Genomic DNA, 19,800 nt, shown 5'->3' on the forward strand with positions numbered 1-19,800 from the left:
GTAATTCACAAAGTCTGCCTGCAATGAGTACATGACTTTCTTATCCAAACTTCATTAAAAAGAGTTTTGATACAAAATATGGTATTTCAACCCACTTAAAATCACACTGAGTCATCTGAGCAAACGTTTGGCAATGGCAATTCTGAAAAATAAGAACAGTTTGGGCCCATTCAAAATAAAGAATTGCAAACTGTCAATAAAGTAAAAAGGTATCACTAATTCAGCCAAAAAAAATTCAAATCAAGACATTCAATTTGTCCAAGACAAATTTGAGAGACAAAATAATCAAGGTATTTTTTAATGTGGCATGACTGTCATCATGAAAAATAACCATGCTTTCACAGGTACACTTGACAACTATTTATCATAACGTTCACTGAAATTAAATACTGCAGAAATTAAGTTTCTGGGCTAACTAGAGAGCAAAGGAGAGTTCCCATCCTGGCAGGAGGTGTAGGAGCTCTCCACTGCTCTGGGGAGAAAAGGAAAGAGTGGGTGCTATGGGCCAGAAGCTCTGCTAGACAATCTGCCCCTTGTATTACACCACACTTACCAAATTTTTCTGAAAAGCAGAACATGGATGTTAAAAATCTGAGAATCAAATTTAAAGCTACCAGCTTGCTTTAGGATTGAGCAGCAGCGGAATAACACAATTAATAAGCAAAATTTGTGTAATGTATGCATGTATGATTTGTAGATTTATTTCTGTCAAAAACTGTGTCCTGGTCAAATCCTACTTCTTATTAACATTTACCTTAAGCTATGCTGAAATTTCTGTTCAACACAACTGCTTCTCTTGGTTATATCTTGAAGTCACATTCAAGTACTCCTGCTATCATGCCCAACTAGACTGGTCTGTACCTCACGGCCCAGGAAGCCCTTCTGTACACAGAAAATGCAAGTGATCAGTCTTCATAAATATCAGTATTACCGCTTAAAGAGATGACAGGATTTGAACATCGGTGGTGTTCTCTTAGTAAAATATCATGCCTCATTTTTAAAGAATCTGTTATCATGAAAATAAAAATAGTCTTAAAGCAATTACATTTAGCATTACAGAGCTTTGTTTTGTTAGTAGTCTTCTGTATTTAACAAGGAAGGATTTTAGTTCATTTTTACATTATCAGTGAACAGCACACGTGCAATCAAATGAGCTGACCAAGGTTATATTAATGTAAACATAGCACACAACATTGCAACAGGATTTATTTCAGCATAGCAAAGTTGCATGCCTTTTGCTCACTGGAAGTTCAGAAAATCGGATGCAAGTTCCAACCCCCTCCAACACTCAAAAACCAAAACCCGAGACACTGTTACAAGCTTCCTGAAGATCTGCCACAACTTGTCTACAAAAGGCAATGGTACTCAGGTACAAGAGCTCGGCAGGAGAAAGAGCTGGGTGAGGGCAGTGCTAGAGGTGAGGTGGGTGACACTGTAATCAAACCCAAGTTGGGAAGCACGGGGAGGGTGAGGTCTCAGTTCAGCAAGGCTCAGCCTCTACTACTTCATCACATCAAGAGACAGCATTTCATGCACACGAAGATGACTGCAGGATCATCAGTGAAACAAATTCATATTTAAGTGATATGGGTTGTGCGTGACAGTATCTTCCTCAAGTGGATAGCAACCATTTAATTCTACCAATCTGCAGTTCTTCTGTTTGAAAAAGAAAGTACATAATAAACAAATGAATAAAGGAACCCGAAACAGCTGGCATAAAGCTAGAGATCTGCTAACCTTTCAAGCTGACTTATCTGATCTGGAAAAAAAAAAGGAATAAAACAACCTGACAGCTTTTACTACTTCAGCAAGTGCTTTCTACTTTCTGGCTTTTTTTAACGGCTGCTATTATTTTTTTTTTCTTCACCTTTAAGATTTAGAGGTCTATGCAGCAGAAATACAGAAAAAGTAGCAACTCTTTCCCATGGCTCTGCTGACCAAGACAGCATAATTAAGGATGCAATTTACTTACCGAATTCAGGTTTTCCAATGAATTAGTAAAACTCTTATAAAAAGAGTTTCTCTGGGGTGAAAGGGTTTATAACTACTCAACCCACTTGAGGTATTAGTAAAATACAAGTCATCTTCATTACTTGTTTGTCTATTAATGATGCTAAAATATTAGACAGTAATATTAGAAAAATAAAAAAATTGAAACCGCACAAACAATTTGAGACAAGCATCAAGGCCCTTCAATTAGATGATGCGTATGTCACGGATAACATTTTGGGAAAGTCTTTTTAAATCCAGCTGGCTTTGGTTTTTCCCCCTCCCCTCAACACCCGACCATGGAGCCAAGAGTGCCTGACCCATGGCCGGTAACCGCTGAGCAACTTCCGAGCTCACAGTGCACAGTGTCACCTGCTCAACCACCACCAGTCCCCGCAGCCACCCAAAGCACCTGGGAACCCATTCACCCAGACTGCCTGCATTCGCATTCAAAAGAAAATCCTGTTTACTAATGGTAAGTTTAAATTTCACATAAGGGGAAAAATAACAGTGAATCCCAGTTCAGTCAGTAGTTCAACTGCACAGTGACTGGATCACACAATAAAAAAAAAGTGAGGATTAAATTTGTGTAAAGTACATAGGATTTCTTGTAAGATGACAACACTCGATGAGCTTTGACATTTTAAGTCAAAAAATCACTTTAAGTGATGTGGTCACTAAAGCATGCACGAAAACACATTTAAAGCAAAGAGTCATAGCAGACCGGAGAGTTATGAAATACTGTTACTACAGCTCTTTAATATGGAGAATGGTATTCTTTTAAGTAGTGTTGTACTCACTAGAGAATGGTTTATTAAATCTAAATATACAGAGACTCCAACGGGTTCACAGCAACCTGCACAGTGTCACTAGGTAACTGTGTGTCACCTACTCTATTGTGGATGTGATTTTCCTGGACAGCTTAGAACCTGTGAATGATATGTGATCATTAGTGAATTAAAAAACAGTAAAAGGGGGACAAAAGGGGCTTGAGACAAAAGTACTCTGAAACATAAATTACAATCCTTTTGCAGAATAGAGTGTCAAACGGTATCTACTCTAGAAATAAACCCATGTTACCACAATTCCAAGTGAGCTCCACATTACTAATGCTCTTCTCCTCTACCTCTGCATTCCTTGTGTTTATTCATTTTGCCCCCACCTTTCTTAACCCCTCTGAGTTCACATCTGTCTTTAAATAGATTTTTTAGTTCCCGTATATATTTCTGTACATCATTTCACAAAAACGTGGCTGTATTTTCATAAAAATTTGCATAGCAGTTTATAGTCACTTGATTTTAAATCAAGACGACTTTTAAAGTTTCACTAGGACCAAGATACCTAATCTTTATTCATAAAAACCCCACACGTTCCAGTCACATCCAAACAAAACAAAATCCCTGGAAGACAGATGAAACTTTCAGTTGGGTGTGTCCTTAAAGCACTGATGAGGAGAACATACTACGTAATCTGTTTCTTTAAAACTCTTTTCCTAAGCATTCCCTACTGCCTCTGTCTATGATGGGACAGTGGACTACACAAATCTTCGCTCTGACAACTCAGCAACAGAAGTATATAGAAACAGGCATACGTGCAACAGACCATGCAAAGATTTCCAGATTTTTCAGTCTTCTGGAACTAGAAAGCCTGCAGCAGAAGCAACCCATAATGCTAACAATCCTTCCCATACTGCCAGCAACCACCTTATCAAACCTACATCCTCCAGCGCTAGAGGAATGAACAAAATGAAGAAGAGTTAAAACTTCAGTCTCAGGTGAACAGCATCACCAATTTAAAGTCATCTCTACCAAAATCTACTATAGTTTCAACTTGATTTTAAACGTCATAATCCATGGAATGCTGTTTCGCCATATTAGAGAAATCACGCTTCTCTGTCTAAATAAAAGCAAATGGAGACAATGAAGTCGTTCATCATTCACCGCTTCTGTGATATTCTCCACTGCTGATCTTGCGTAACAAGACAAAACAACTGTTCTTACAAAACCAAAATGTGCGATTGCAGAACTATAACAACTGCCTAGGGCAGCCATAGGTTCCAAAACGGCATTTATTTCAAAATTTGGTTTGACAGTTCCTTTGACTTCTGCTACAAAACAAATGGAAACACTGTTTGCCAAGAGACAGGCCAGCTGCTTTACATCTTCAGGATCTCAGATACATCCTTTCCCAAGACCCACAAGCCTCCTGAATAGCTGCTTTACATCTTCACAGCCTCACATATATCCTTTCGCAAAACCCACAAGCCTCCTGTACTCATATAAAGTGTTGACAACTGTAAAAAAAAAATACTTTTAATTAGACTATTCTCTCTTTCCTCTTTTAATTAGACTGTTCTCTCTTTCCTCTCACCCTCAGAAACGACAAACCTTTAGTCCCCATTTCCCTCAGAGCAGCAGGAAGTACAGTACTCCTCCTACTCCTCCTGTAGTTAAAATTCGAAAGAATTGTTCAGTCAACACAAAGGGAGATAAAACTTATCAAATGTAAGGTGCTTGTTGAACACACAAATATTAAACAATGTCTTCAGCTTTAATAAATTTTTAACATCCATTCAACTTTTCTATTTTTTAAAAATTCTATCTTTATTTCATACATGGAAGGTAATAAGCAGCACGGTACCTACTGCCTATTTTCTTTTAACTGTTTTTTATTAACAAAGAATTGACACATGCTTGTTGACAAGGAACACTTCTTACTGGTAAAAAATATGGAGCGGAGAAAGAAATATAATTTGTAGGAAAAACAGTAATGTATTGAAGATGACAGCTAAGAGGATCACAATCTCTACGCATTGTGTTCCCTGTGTGTTCAAGATCCAAAAGCACTGTCCCTGTGCAGCAAATGCAGGACACACACACCATGTCTCCCTCCACATGCTCTCCCCAGTCCTCCAGTGCCCTCGCTAATCAAATTCTAGATGAAAACAAACAAAAAAACCCACCCAAAACAAAATAAAAGCACTGTTGTTTATGGGCTCTATGTGAGTCACTGTAAGTAGCTGTTCATAATTCTTCAAGTGTGTCTGTGCTAATACCCGCTCAGAAGACTGGTAACATCCTACATGAAAGAGGGAGACTGTCACTACAAAAATAGTGACTACAAGATTTGGTGTCTGATCTTGCAGCAGACTAAGGGTCACAGCTCTCGGAAAAAAAAGTAAAGAGATTATTCCAAGTAGCTGCCTTATAAATTTCAGAAAATAGGGATGTTCCTGAAGCATGAAGAGGATGAAGTCTGTGCTTTAGTCAGCTGAGCTTTAATATTGATGGGAGAGGTTTATCAGCCATATGGTAGCAGGCTGATATACGTTGACTAATCCATTTTGAAATCCTAAGACAGAAAATAGCTTGCCCTTTTACAAGTGCCAAAAATAGACACAAAAATATGAAGGAACAGCTTAAAAGGCTTTGCCTTATTGAAGCAATACAAAGAATCCTGAAGTGTGGAGTGTGAATTTTCTTCCCTTCCAAAATTAATGGTCTTTCAGGGAAGGAATAAAAAAACCCACGCTCATAGATAGTGTGAGGAGACAGCTTCAGGTGAATTCCCCCATACCTTCTTGCCCTTATAGAAGGTAACTAACCAACAGGAGCCAGCAGCAGCTTAGCACAGCACGCTCACCAAGCCCAGACCTGCAGTGGCCACGATGTGTACCTACAGTAAACCAAGAGCTGCCAGAGCACCAGCTGTACTGCCTCTCATCGACAGAGACACAGTGTGCAGGGGAACAACTTGTTCCGTGCTGTGGAGAGTTACCATCTTTTAGATACGTTGGGATGGACTAACATTAGCTGGAGAAACTGGGATAAGGAAGAAGATGAATATATTGAATAGGAGCAATTAGCAGCAGGACAAAGCTGTGCAGCAATATTGTTCTTTATGTGGTCTATTTGAAAGCACACAAAAAGAAAGGCACTAGAGAGCCTAACTGATCCTCATTCATCAGTCTGGTTTAGCACACCTAGGCACAGAAAAGGGATCCATGTAGCCATGTATAACCATAGAAGAACTTCAGCTCCTGTCATAGCTCTACAGCAGAACATGCCTTAAAAGAAGACCAATAGAAGCACAAGTTTCTTTTAACAAAATTTTCCTATTTAAAATGTGTCTTCCTCTACAACATTTTGGATAAAGTCTACTATAAAATAACTTATACTAAAACTCTAAGTAGTATTTGCTCTTTTTGAAACTAGTGAGCAGATGGAAGTCACCATCTGCAACCAGAGTTTGCGCAAGTCCAAAAGCAGATTTCAACAGGAGAAGCCTCTTGTGCAGGTACAAAACGATTACTTTTTTTCCCACTCTGTCTCAAGAGAGCACATTCCAGATCCTTAAAGCTGACCTGGACCTAAAGGTTAGCAGCTTGGTTCTTCCTCTATTCAAATCAGAGCAACTAGAACAATGGGCACAAGGACAGCTTCTAGTTCTAAAGCCTTAGAGGGCTTGGTTACCAAAATAATTCCTTCAGTCCACAGATGACACAATCATTTGAAATAGGAAACACGGTGGATTTGGTTTTATGTATTTCAGTGCATTTACATTAATTAAAGCCACTCTAATATTACAACACTCTACATTTCCATTTTAAGCCTTAGCTGACTAGCAAGTGTACAATACCATCATCATTAAATTGCACATGTAACTGTAACAAGATAAGAATTTGTAAAACATATACAAAAACATTAAATAATTGCATATGTTTATCTACCTGGTTAGCAAGAAAAGTGCCAGACTAAAAGCAATGGCTATACATAATTACAGTGAACTCATTTTAATGGACAGCTACTGTTGAAGAAACAGTATTTATTTAAATCTTTCTTGGTATTTATTCAATACCTTTTTGACCATCTTTTTTAATGGAAGATTTCAGGCATATTAAGTGACTATTGAAATGAGTGTCTTAAATCATATTATAGAGATTTAAAAAGTGATTTAAATCTTTCATAGACTTTCAGCGTCCATATGGAAAGAAATAATTTAATACACTAATATGCTATAGACCATGTTTAATTTGGGGAAGCAATACTGACCCACTGTATGAATCATTCACCTTTGCCAAGTAAGGTTCATTTTGCTATGGAACAGCACAAGTGCTCAAAATCAATTCCAGTAAAAGTAATTTGCTCTTGAAAACAAGGGGGACTAGTAACAACAGACGGCAAGAACATTTCTAAATTAAACCACAAATATTTGCCCTCTCCACCCGGATCCCCAGAGCACGTCATGGAGCACACCAACACTATTTCCAATGACGTGGCAAACCGTAATTAGTGAGCATGTTCATGTGGCCTTGTAAATTCACATATGCAACATATCCAGCATATCTCCCTTAAAAAAAAAAAAGTCTTCCTTCCTGATATTTTAAACTATAACAATTACATCATTTGCTTTGTGATCTTTCTTCTCTTTCAGTTATGCAACATGGGTGTGAGGGCAAGGGACATAATTTAGCAACAGATACATCATCCACATGAGGCACGTTTTGTAAATAAGCCTACCATTTACCTTTGTAAGGTACAAGTCATCACAATGTTAAGTTTCTCCCCACCTCCCATGCTGGTAATTGGACAGCATGAGTAAGGAATAAAGCCACTATTCATCATAATAATATGAAGCAGAGAATAAGGGAAGGCAGAGGTAGGACTGCAACCGACACACAAACCCAACTAGCCCTTACAAGCTGCAAAAGAGGTTTTGCTTTAGCAGCAACAGGCCTCCTGCTGCCCATGCAGCTCCCAGGGGGTGAAGGCGAGCACAGCTGGTCAGGGGCCACTGCTCCAACACAGGGCTGCGGGAGGGACCCCACCTGTCCTCAGTTTCCCCTCCTAGGGAGCAAAACTTTCCCTTCCAGCGCTGGTTCTCAAGACATCTCCTACATCTCTTGAGGCATCCCTCTCGCTTCAAGGATTCAAAAAAGAAAGGAGTTGTAAGGCATGAGTTTTAACACGGAATCCCACGAACAAACACACACACACGCATGTAAATATGGCGTGCACATTAACACTTCTGTAAAACAAACTCACGCCACACAGACTAAGCTATCGTTGGCAGTCTGTCCCCTCACACGCACCCACTTGGAAAGCAGGCAGTACCCAGGGGAACAGGGAACAGCCACCTGACAAAAAGTTCAAAGGTACGCTTCCACGAACCGGCAAAAAAGCGTGCGCATACCTCCCCCCCGGGTATCCAGGGTGTTCTAAACCGAATTACAGCTCGGAGGGAGTTTTCACGGCCACGGCACTGGGAAGCCGAAGCGACCCAGCCGGCCTCCGCCTGAAGGCCTCCCCGGCGCGCAGCTGACCCACACCCGCGGGCACCGCCGCGGCCCGGCGCCCCCGTCCCTCCTCCCCACCGCGGCCTCGGCCGGGCCCCTGCACCTGTCCCGCCGCGCCCCGGGAGCCGACTGCCGACCGCCGCGCCCCACCAGCGGCCCCCCAGCCCGCCGCGAACGGCGGCGGCCCCGCGGAGGGCACACCCGCCCGGCCGCCCGCCCCGGGAGGCGGCGGCCCGGGGTGCCTGCAAGGCAAGGGACGGCCGCGCACCCCCGCGCCCGGCCGCGGCCTGCAGGCGAGGCCGGCGGCCGCCTCCCTGGGCCCGGCGGGGCCTCGCCGCGCCGCCTACCCGGGCTCTTGAGGTTGTAGCGGGCCTCCATGGCAGCGGACACCGCTCGCCGCGTCTCCGGCAGCGGGGGCCGGGGCAGGGGTCGGAGGAGGAGGAGGAGAAAGGCCGGGCCCGGCCCAGCCCGCCTCGCCTCGGGAAACTCCCCCGACGTGGCAAGCGGCGGCCCCGCCGTGACCGCGGAGGGAGGCACCTGCCGCGCCGTCCCCGCCCCGGGAGCCTCGCCGTCCCCGCCCCGCGGCCTGGCCCGGCCTGGCCCCGCGGGGTGGCCCACGGCAGGGCCAGCCCAGGCCGGCACCGGAGCGGGCCGCGCAGCCCGCGGCGGCCCCCGGCGAAGCTTCCCTCCTACGGCTGCGTTGCACAAAAGCCCGCCCTTCTCTGTCGTAGGGTGGAAGCGGCAGCCGGTTTCCAGCAGCGATGGCTGACCCCCGGGCCCCACAGCAGAACGGCAGGCGGGGGGGGAGGTGAGGCCGCCGCCATCACCAGGCCGCCGTTCCGCCGCGGTGGCTGCAGCAGTGAAAGTGGCCCCCGCCGCCCCGTCGCGTCTCGGCCTTGAACCGCAGAGGTGGTGGGGGGAGTCCCTCACGGCACGACTCGACTGGTCTGAAAACGGGGGGGCTTCGACAAAGGGGCTTCCTTTTCTGGAGCCTCTAAGGGCCCTGCGGACCCGCCGACAGCCCCCCCAAAAGACTCAGCCCTACTCTAAGACTTAGTAGCGTCCTGTTTGTTGGTTTTCAGGATCACGAAAGGCTGAAACGGTGTCAGACACCAATGATTGTTCGTCTAGGCAAGAATTAATCAGCAAGAGCTTGACGTGGTGGGGAGATCACCTTTTCCGTGCTGCAATGCCAGAGGAACATTTGTTTGTGCCTACAACTTCGGTTTCTCTGCCGCCTGGTTACAGCCACAGTACACCTGGCATAGCACCACGAAGGAAATACATAAATTAAAGTGGGCATAAGCTCAGCAGTCTGTTTCCCTTTAATTCAGTACAAGTCATAAAGAAACATGTCTAAGCTTTTACGTGCTTGTCTTCAACAGCATAAGCTTGAAACCCTTGTCTCTAGCTCATGACCTGTCCCTAATTTCATCTACATTACTTTTATAGTCTTCCTAATCATCTTTAAAAAAATAGTTGATGTTTTGATGTCTTAGTTCTCTTTCCTTCTTTGATTGAACAGCAATGGAAAATGGTTGTAAACAAAAACTTTTGAGTAGGTATATTTTTTTCACCTGCTCATGTTCTCAGAATGGCAAACCAAGGCATTACTTTTCCCTTTCCTGTTCTGTTGCACAGTGATGTTGTGGTAACAGCAATAAATAAATAAAGCAACTTTACTCCACCTTCACAAGTAGCTGAATTTTCAAAGGGGCAAAGTGATCTTCCTTTTTACAGGACAAAGCACTACGAATAATGTAAAGCATAATGTATATAGCAGAAGGGAAAGGATGGCATCAGACCTTGAGGTTCCCTCTTACACCAAAAGCACCCCAGGGTACATTTAATGGCCAACAACTCTTGATGACATCTCAGCATTTCTGGTTAGCATTGGCTGATCTGACTGCTCGAGATGGTGAGCTGCAGGCACTGGGTGTCATGTTTGCAAACTATTTTGGTCATTTTTAGCAGGTATGTCCCATCTTTCCTCATTTGCCAGGCCTTCTTGCTGTGCAGCGGGAGAAGGGCTCTGGGACTATCTGCGACTAAATCTTGCCCTTCCCCGAAGTAGGAGAGCAGTATTTTGCATTTGGAAATCTGGATTTTCATGTAAAAAGTTCTGAGATATATTGTGATAGAAGACAATTTAAAAAATTATATTATAATGTGAATAATGGCATGAATCGAGAAGTGATACTTATTATGAACTAGTTAAGGGTAATGTGGAATTCAGCTTTCCCTTCTGGGCTCTGGCCTTTGACCCCGGCCACACTTATAGCGTCATTTTATATAGTTCAAGGAGGAAGACCTGCAGTTAACATGAAACTTGGACTTTTAGCTAAAAAAAGAAAAACGCTGTCACTGTAACTACATGACAGCTAAACACTACTGAAAAATAAGCTGAGCAGACTTCAATTTTAAGTAACAGAAATTCACTCATAGGACATATACATTTTCCGCATTTAAGTAAGCTACATTGTGGCCTGGCTGGGTGCTGGGATAATCGCCACGTCAAATTGTGCAGAGCTGGCAGTACCAGAGCACTTTCATTTTCAGCTGTATTATTAGTTAAAAGAGCTGCAGGAGGTGAATGCTGCCAGATTCCTGTGAAGCAGTCAGGGTACGGGTAGAAATCTGGAGATTAATTCCCAGCCCACATGTCAGCAGCTGCTTGGGGCAGACGAGGAGCAGGTGCTGCAGAGCTCTTGCACAGTCAGTGTTGCCAGTCCAGAGTGGCGGCCTCCCTCCTCTTCTTGCCTCTGGTCAAAAATGCCCTTTGGATTTGTGTTTTCATCTGCTTTTTGTTTAGACTTTTGCATGGATAAGCCATTTTGTGCTAGGACTTGTGTTTTTTTAAAATCAAATGCCAAATATAGTAGCAAAATTGCAGTCAAATCCTACACGCTGGCAGCACTTCATGTAGCTTGTGTATCCTGTCATATGATCTAGCTTGGTGAAAAAATAAACATGCTCAGCTGAAGCATATAGAAACTGAAAGTTTGCCTGAACATTGCTGCAACAAAGATTTTGTTATTTAATATCACACTGAATCCTTGCAGAAAGATTTTGCACAACTTCACCAAATCGGTTGCAAGATAGCAAGAATCATCAGTTTTGACAACTCAAAATATTAAAAATTGTGTGGCCTTAGTAAATGTTTTACATTGAAGTAAGGCTTCAGTCTGACCAAAAAAAATCACTAATAATTTCTTTTTTTTTTTTTTAATTTCTAGTTTCCAAGAAGGTGTTTTTGCTCATGTTTCTATGTACTTTTCTGCAGTTGTGGTATACTGATTTTATTTTTTTCTTTTGGATGAAAACAGGCTCTGATACAGCCACCTAGCTTCAGAGGAAAGGAGCATATAGGCCATCTGTTGCAAAAAATGTAACAAAGTTAATGACAATCACAAGGTTTGATAAAATGCATAATTCTTCAATTGCAGCCATCTCCTCTGTGAAAGAAAGGCCAAATCAGAGTAAATATATGGGCAGAATTCCACTGGACAATTGCAGCCTATGGATATACATTTCTAAGCTGATTACCAGAGGCTTACTTTATAGCTAATGGAGAGAACCAGGAGCTTTTACAGCAGAGTTCATCTTGCCTGGAACAGATGTTAGCTGTAGATCCAACAAATCGTGCTTTGAAAGTTCCTGGATTTCTCCATTAGCTGCAAAGGGGTATCAGGCCAAGTCATCTATGTTCTAGACTGTCCTAGTGAGGTATTTTCACGTGTATGTGTAGCCGCATCTGATACATATAGCTCTCTATATCTGACACAAATGTATCATGCATTTCCCCTCAGTTTAAAAGAATTACAAAGGTCTCAGTCGATAGAGCCTCTTATTTTTAACAGCAAGACTCTTGATGAACTGACTTTAAAGGTCCAAGAGGGGAGGGAGCTCAGCGGGTAGGAATGGGAATCACAGAGTTCAGCATGAGGAGTTGGGGGATGGACTCCAGCAGGAGCCCCTGAAGAGGGAGTTACTCCCAAAACCTCCCCTTTCTCTTGGAGGCAGGACTCCTGTGTGACACAGGGGCTGTTGTTGCACTTGGGTCTGATGTACCAGTGTATATTCTGGCAGATCTCAGGGAATTAAGCTAGGTAATGGGACACTGAATTATTATTTATTTCTCTGTGCAGGTCATATAATTGTGTGATGTAAGGTACATTTCAACAGTGTATACTATACATTAAGTGATTACCTGAAGTCAGTTCAGAGTGGGGTTTGTATGCTTTGTAGGCTGTCTCATAAACTCAGCTACAAATAGTTTCTAGTGAAGGTTTGAGATCATAAAAGCTCATGAAAATACAATAGTTCTTTGTATAAAGCATTCACACCCTGCTTTCACCAATTCACAAAATGTAGAGCAGTTTGCTTCATTTAGAGTGCTACCCTTTCAATACAGACAGTTGGCTGCAGAAATAAACTCTAATGGAATTAAGGAATCTAATATTAATATGCCTATATTATCAGCGGGAACAGATATGACTCACTTGGAAGAGAAATCATTATTGTGCTCATTGGTGACTAACACAGTCTCAGCTTTTAAAATCCTTTATGTGACTTCAGACCTGGTAGATCTGGATTCAACAAGTGCACCTCCTCCTCACTGATAAAAACAAGCACGGCATTGTGTAACCAATGCCCTGTAGCAATTGCACAGATGCATGGTGCTTCTCAAGAAAGCGATTACTGTCTTTTCTTCAAGCTTAGTTCTAAAGCAACCATCTCACAAAACGGGTGGCTTTGCCAGCTGACTTTTAGTTAGTGTTATTTCAGAAATGGAAGAAAGAGAATGAGGGAAGAAGTTACCATATTGCTGTAACTGCCCAAGCGAGCAAGTGCCTGATCTGGACCACCAGCGCAGAGTTTGTGGAACATCTTGCAGTAGTCCACACTATGTCAAGTCAAAATAAAGGTACTTATTTTTCACTTCCCCCCCCGCCCCGAAGAATGGGAACAGTCACGCCAGTCACTTGACTCACTCCCCTCTGGCATCATCGTTGTAATAATTCAGATGGTTTCCTGGTTCAGAAGAAATGCACAAAGGCACAAGTCAAAGCTGAAGCTGCTCTCCGAGTAACAGCTGCTCATGACTCTGGACTTCCCTGATCTAGTTACGCTATCTTTAGCAATGACAGACAATGACAGAAATTTTCTTTACCGTGCAAATTGCAGAGTGAGCTAGATAGATGGAGAGTAGTTATGAACTACTCTGGTTAAAAATTATTTTGCTCCTGTGCCACTATTTAGGGAGAAAATACCAGACATAGCCTTTGACTCATGCAGCCAGTTTTTCACGATTCTCCCTCTTCAGAGCTTCAGGCCCCAGATTTTCTTTTTGTCACTTTTACCTTATGTGAGTTGCTCCCCATGTCCCTTCACTTTAACTTACTCCCATAAGCTTCCTTCTGGGAAGGGAGCATCTGTCTTCACAATTACACGGCAGCCAGAAGGAAAGCAGTCAGGATTACACCTGTTGGACTGCCATCAGTCTTCCCACCCTATCCATTCCAAAAAGGTTACTCACGACTCTAATGTGAACTTGCATGTACCTGCTTGCGTACAGCTGCTTGTGTACAGCTGCTTGCATACAGCTCCTACTGACTCAGCAATGGGAATAAAGGATTTACAAGCAGACTCGTAACTTAAAGCTCCTCAAAAAGTGTTTTACAATTGGTGTAAGGATGATTGAAGCTTACTGTGTCATTAACCAAGCTATATTGAGTTATCAGTCGTCTCTACCAGCCCTCTGTAGGTATCTGGGACACCCAGGAGTTTCTCACATGGTTAGTGGAAATCTAGGACTTGATTCAATTGCACACACATAGGCAAGTGATGCCATATGAGGGATCCCAAGGTATGCCATATGGAGCAGGAAGGTATGATATGGGATACTGGTGCTGTTCTGAACGAAGCAGTAGCTGAAGGCCAGGCGGGAGTGCCTAGAGCACCTTCAGTGACACAAAGGACCTACGTGGGCAACTGGACTAAACCCCTAATCACAACAGCCAAGAGAGCCCAGAGAGCGGCTCTGCTGACCCAACACGTCTACCCGCTGCCAAACTGCCGACTGTGTTAACTCCATCTCCACCCCCTGCTAGCAAGTGACCTCCCTCTGCCGGTTCAGCTGCCTGGGCTCTGCAGCCCCGCAGCCTTGGTTCGGCACGCTCGGCAGATCGCTTCGCCGTGAGAAAGGGCTGCACAGCAGAGCCAGGCCAGATAAGGCAGAACCAGAGATGGAGGGAGGGCTGTTGAGATGAGGCCCAGGAGAAAAACACCGATGTGAAAAGGTATAAAATGCTGCGGGGAAAAAGCGGAGAGTCAGAAGATGGCAGTTTGGTGACACTAGCCAGCGAAGTCTCATCTGGTGTCTTGCAGGGGGAGGTGAGCGTGTTAATGATTAGTCTAGTAGCTTGCTAGTCATAGCTACCTGTACTAACCAAAAAATTATTACTTTACGCTCTTAAACTGCGTGTACCTGCTTGCAGGGTTTTTTTGCAGATGGTGAAAGGTGTCTAGCAAAGTGATTCATGGTGGTGCAGACTGGCAGGTGATGAAGGCTGCAGAGGAATTTTGTTATTCTGAAAGAGAAATAACAAAAGCTGAAAACAATTGCGTAGTCCGGTGGTGTCATAACTATTCAAATTAGATATTTATAGCTTGGATTTTATGGGGGATATTAATGGTAGCAATATAGAAGGGAATGAACTTCTCCCATCCTGGGGAACTTCTAAGGATGCACCCAGTTCATGGGAGCGGGAAGCTTTCATGGGAGCCGGTGCACTGAGAAAAGCTGGAAAGGCATTTATAATCTGTCAAGAGAACACTAAATTTAAAGCCAGTACTCAAGTTTCTGCATCACGGGCTTTATGAAGAATTGCAGAACTTGGAATGACGACTGCTGCTTTATAGACAGAAGATATGGAGTTGAAATATGAAATGAAATTGCTGAAGGAACAGGACCAGAAACAGTGCTGAGCAAGGGGAACAGGACCGGTGGGAGCGAGCCCACTCGTGTGCCTCCGCTGCAGAGCTTGCATTCAGCACTTAGGACCCCAGACCGGGCAGCGTGATGAGTGGCATACTGGCAGTCGAAAGAAGTTCAAGCAGCTGAGAAGGGAGTATTGACAGAGAAGCAATTTGTGGATCAGATCATTTGGCCTGCCAGAGGATGATTCAGTCTTTGAAAAGGGCACTGCAGAAAAGCATCAGAGTATGGTTCCACCTCTCAGTGCAGGATTTAGAGACAAGATGTTGGCCCCTGGGACCTTTTGATTTGGATCAACTACATTTCCCAGAAGGCACACACCTGTTCTCTCTGTATACTGCTTTGCAAAAGGAATTGAAACAGATTACGTTTCTCACGGCTCAGATGGCTCTGGTTGTTATCAAAGTAATCCCCAAAGCTGATGTGGATGAGCATGAACAACAGGGGAAAATTCAATCAATAGTTGACTTAACCTCAGAACAAGTTGGAATTGTATCAATCACAGGTGTCAGGTCCCTTGAGTGACACCACTGCAAAGTGGATGGTGGGGCTTCTAGAAACTGCAGGAGTGCTGGATAAAGATTTTAACTTCATTGCTAGGACATCCACCACTCCATCCAATCAGGCAGTTTTATCAGCAGCATTAGAGGAATCCCAGCTGCAGAAAAGAACTCACAGCACTGGATGCAGAGGACTCTGAAAGCATTACTGGCTCTGTCCTGGTTTTGGCTGGGACAGAGTTAATCTTCTTCTTAGTAGCTGGTATAGTGTTATGTTTTGGATTTGGTAGAGAAGAATGTTGATAACACGCTGATGTTTTCAGTTGTTGCCAAGTAGTGTTTAGACTAAGCCAAGGATTTTTGAGCTTCTGATGCCCAGCCAGCAAGAAGGCTGGAGGGGCACAAGAAGTTGGGATGGGACACAGCCAGGGCAGCTGGTCCAAACTGGCCAAAGGGATATTCCATAACATGTGACATCATGCCCAGTATATAAACTGGGGGGAGTTGGCTGGGGGGGCAGATCGCTGCTCAGAGACCAACTAGGCGTTAGTCGGCAAGTGGTGAGCAATTGCATTGTGTGTCAATTGTTTTGTATATTCCCACTCTATTGTTGTTATTATTATTTTCTTTCTTTCTGTCCTATTAAACTGTCTTTATCTCAACCCATGAGTTTTACTTTTTTTTCCCGATTCTCTCCCCCATCCCACTAAGGCAGGGGCAGGGGGGAGTGAGCAAGCAGCTTGTGTGGTGCTTAGTTCCCAGCTTGGGTTAAACCACTACAGGTTCCCAAACTGTTGGATGGCTGTTTTATCTGGAATAACAGAAAGCTGAGGAAGGACTAGGGCAGTATTTAACAAGGAAGCACACACTAGATATGAGACTTGGGTTTTGTGTGGGAAGGAGCAATGAGACAGCCCAATTAGGAGGGCCAAGAACATAAACTTGCAGTGATGAATGGATTGGTACTGGCTGAGTGGACACCTACCTGACATCTATACACCTATACGCAAACATGAGTTATCTGGGTCAGAAACTCGCAGTGCTGATGAGAAAGTCCAGTAGGACTATAGCATTCCCTGATGCTAGCGCTCTCAGGTAATTGGCATGCTCACCACAACTTACACCCCTTTTCATTGACAAGCTGAGGTTCCTCTTGGACGTAGTCAGGCTGTCTGCTCTCTCTGCCTGGAGCTGAGCAGAGGCTCCAGAAAACCACTGCTCTCTTGCTTTAGAAATCCATTTTCGATTTCCAGTGGGAACATGTTCATGCCTGGTTTATACTATATTTGAACCAACACTACCCTTTAGTTCAGCAGAGTCCAGAATGGCTTTTAGTTCGCACTAAGTGGAGATTAAAACCTATACATAGGGTAAATCCTACTACAATAGCAAAGGCAGCTCTGATACTGTCCTGTAAGTCACTGCCAGGGCACTGCTAGGTGGGCCTGAGGACCATATGGTGCAACCGAGCTCACCCAGACCACCTCACCATGGTTCAATGTACACACATGCATCTTGGTGTGATAAGCCCATCATCTTTTCTTAGCCTGCCTTTTGTGAAAGAAGGCAGCTTGGAATACACTGTGAAATGTTCTGGCCTATACACTAGGCCACTATTTTTTTTTTTCTCTCACATTTGCACTCATCTATGAGGTGTTTAAACCCAACCCTTCTCAATTTAGGCCATGTTTACTTGTTGGTTTGGTTGGGTTTTTTGTTTTGGTTTTTTTTTTTTAAAAAGGACATCAGTGTTTTTTTTCTCTGCCTTCTGGTTCTCAGCAATTCTGAAATAATCCTTCTATCTCATAGCAGCTCCTAGTGTTATTAAGGAAAATATTCAGTAGAGTTATCTCCTCTGACTAGTCTCCTGAAAGTCTTTTACCTTATCAAAAACATATTAGTTTAGTCCAAGAGATGTTGTGACAGACTGCTGCATGAGATCAATTTTTTTCCCTGGATGTATTTATCTATATGAATCTCTTCTTTTAAAATATGTTCTGCAGACAAATAAGAAGTGTTTAAAATCTGATTGCCAGCATAAACTGTAACTTGGATATGAACACATATTTGTATGGTGTGCATACATACAAAGATTACATAAATATGTTGTATCTTTTAAGGACCTTAGTAGCGTGTAACGGACTTTATACAATTTAGATATTTTTGTACTCAATATTCAGTAGCTTTTTGCTCAAGACCTAGCCTGTAGCTCATAACGCTTATAAGCCAAAGACAATAGGCTGGTAGGAACCAAGGAGACTGGGTATCTGACCTGTTTACAACAAAACACGTATACAGAGATAGGAAAATGAGAAAGGTAACACAGAAGATATCAGGGAGAAAACAAATGAAAAGAAACAGTCTGTTAAGAGTCTTTTTTAAATGTAGCCATTTGTGGATATGTGCATGAGCTAATGTGGAAATAGTAATACAGTGGGAAATCAAGTGGGATGTCAACAATATGCCACCATAATAGAGGAGCCCAAAAGAATTTCCCAGCCAAGCTTATTTCTCATCTCCCACACAGCTGAAATGGGTGAAGTTGATGTGTTTGTCTGTAATTGAGTAAATTCACATGTGGCTATCAATAAACATTCCGAATAAGAAATTTTGGTGTTAATGATCCGATTTCCCCATCAAACAGGACAGAGGTAAAGCTGCAGCAACAAAAAACCACTATGTAATAATGTCATGCACATCATTCAGTACAAAAATGGAAAAAAATATCAATGTTCAATTTAAGAAAAAAATATTCTGTAATGACTAGTGCAAATGACAGGGACAGTAAATGTGTCATTAAAGCAAAGAGTTGCTACTGTATATGATGACCTGTTCAGAGTTATTTTCTTTAATTCTTCAACTTAATCTGATGATGCATAGAAATGGAGGGAGTTTATAGGTTAAAATTTCTGTTAAAAATCACTACAGTACTTTCACAGAATGAACTCCCTTAGTATAAAATGTTATCACAGGAGTGCAATTTCACATGCAAGAAAACCCAGAATTTTTGTTTTAATGAGAAAAAAATTGTTCCACCACAAAACATGAGATCTCAAATGATCCATTTGAATTACGCTTTATCAGAGTAGTTTGCTCCTGTCAATTACACTTCCATGCTAACGCACAGCATGGCTGTAATCACAGAATTTTAGAAAGACATTCCAGCACTGTTACACTTTAAATAGCCACGTTCCAGTGCATGCTCAAGGATGCTTTTTAACTCTTCAAAGAATCCATTAAGTACTCTGGGCTGCTGGCTATTGAATTACTTACAGAGATTTCCTGAATACAACAAGTTGTTGGAACCAATGTGTTAGAGTTATTCAGATTCTGACTTTAATGTGTCTATGGGATACTAAATTGGTTTGGGTTTATTCTAAACCAATGTTTTAAAAGAGACATATCTAGTTCAATAATGGTCCCTGCTATGCCTAGGCAACACCAACGATATATAAAAAAAGCAGACTCACAGATCAGGTATTTTGGAAATACTACACTGTTCAGGAAGTGATGACTTCTTGCACAATTTCTAATTTTAAAAAAGGTATCTCAACACTGCCTTGTCAGAATTCACTCTTGTAGTATATGGGGTATTTCATCCCTTTAAAATAAAAACTAGAATCTCAATAAAATTTAAAGAAAAAGCAGGAGATTTGAAATAATATGTTCTTTAAAAAGAACAACTTTGCATGCCTCACTCAGTGCTCAATCACTTCAGCTAGAACATGAAAATCTGAGGTACTAATTAGAAATGATTACTCAAAAGTGAAACACACAAGTCATCACTTAAACTGAAAATACCAAAGTTAAACAGTAAAACTAATGCATTTTTAACATTCTTCCAATTTTATAATTAAGCTTATTTGAAACATAAGTAACGTGATAAAAATTATGCTTAATATCCAATTAGAAATTTTACACATTAGCTAAAGTCACCTTCACTAATTATGCAACCTAGTTACGTCAAATTCTGGAGAGGACTACAGGAGCTAGCTTAATTGTCTTAAATAAGTTGA

At 42.5% G+C, this 19,800-nt stretch overlaps 1 protein-coding gene and 1 long non-coding RNA gene across 3 annotated transcripts in view; one reads left to right on the top strand and one right to left on the bottom strand.

Moving 5' to 3' along the window:
* Positions 1-9,104, bottom strand: part of UBE2J1 (ubiquitin conjugating enzyme E2 J1) — a 36,676-nt gene extending 27,572 nt beyond the window's left edge. Inside the window, exon 1 of one of the 2 annotated variants that reach the window (XM_069804852.1) lies at positions 8,632-9,104. In XM_069804852.1, coding sequence (XP_069660953.1) covers positions 8,632-8,662 — 31 coding nt within the window. In that variant the 5' untranslated portion in view covers positions 8,663-9,104. The remainder of the gene's footprint in view (positions 1-8,631) is intronic. The other variant, XM_069804853.1, reaches the window with a different exon arrangement.
* On the top strand, positions 7,929-9,966 carry LOC138689555 (uncharacterized). Its single transcript, XR_011328415.1, has 2 exons — positions 7,929-8,143; positions 9,367-9,966. It is a non-coding gene; the product is annotated as an uncharacterized lncRNA (long non-coding RNA).
* The last annotated feature ends 9,834 nt before the right edge of the window (positions 9,967-19,800 follow it).

Source organism: Haliaeetus albicilla, chromosome 17 (genome assembly GCF_947461875.1).
Source record: "Haliaeetus albicilla chromosome 17, bHalAlb1.1, whole genome shotgun sequence".
Classification (NCBI taxonomy): domain Eukaryota; kingdom Metazoa; phylum Chordata; class Aves; order Accipitriformes; family Accipitridae; genus Haliaeetus; species Haliaeetus albicilla.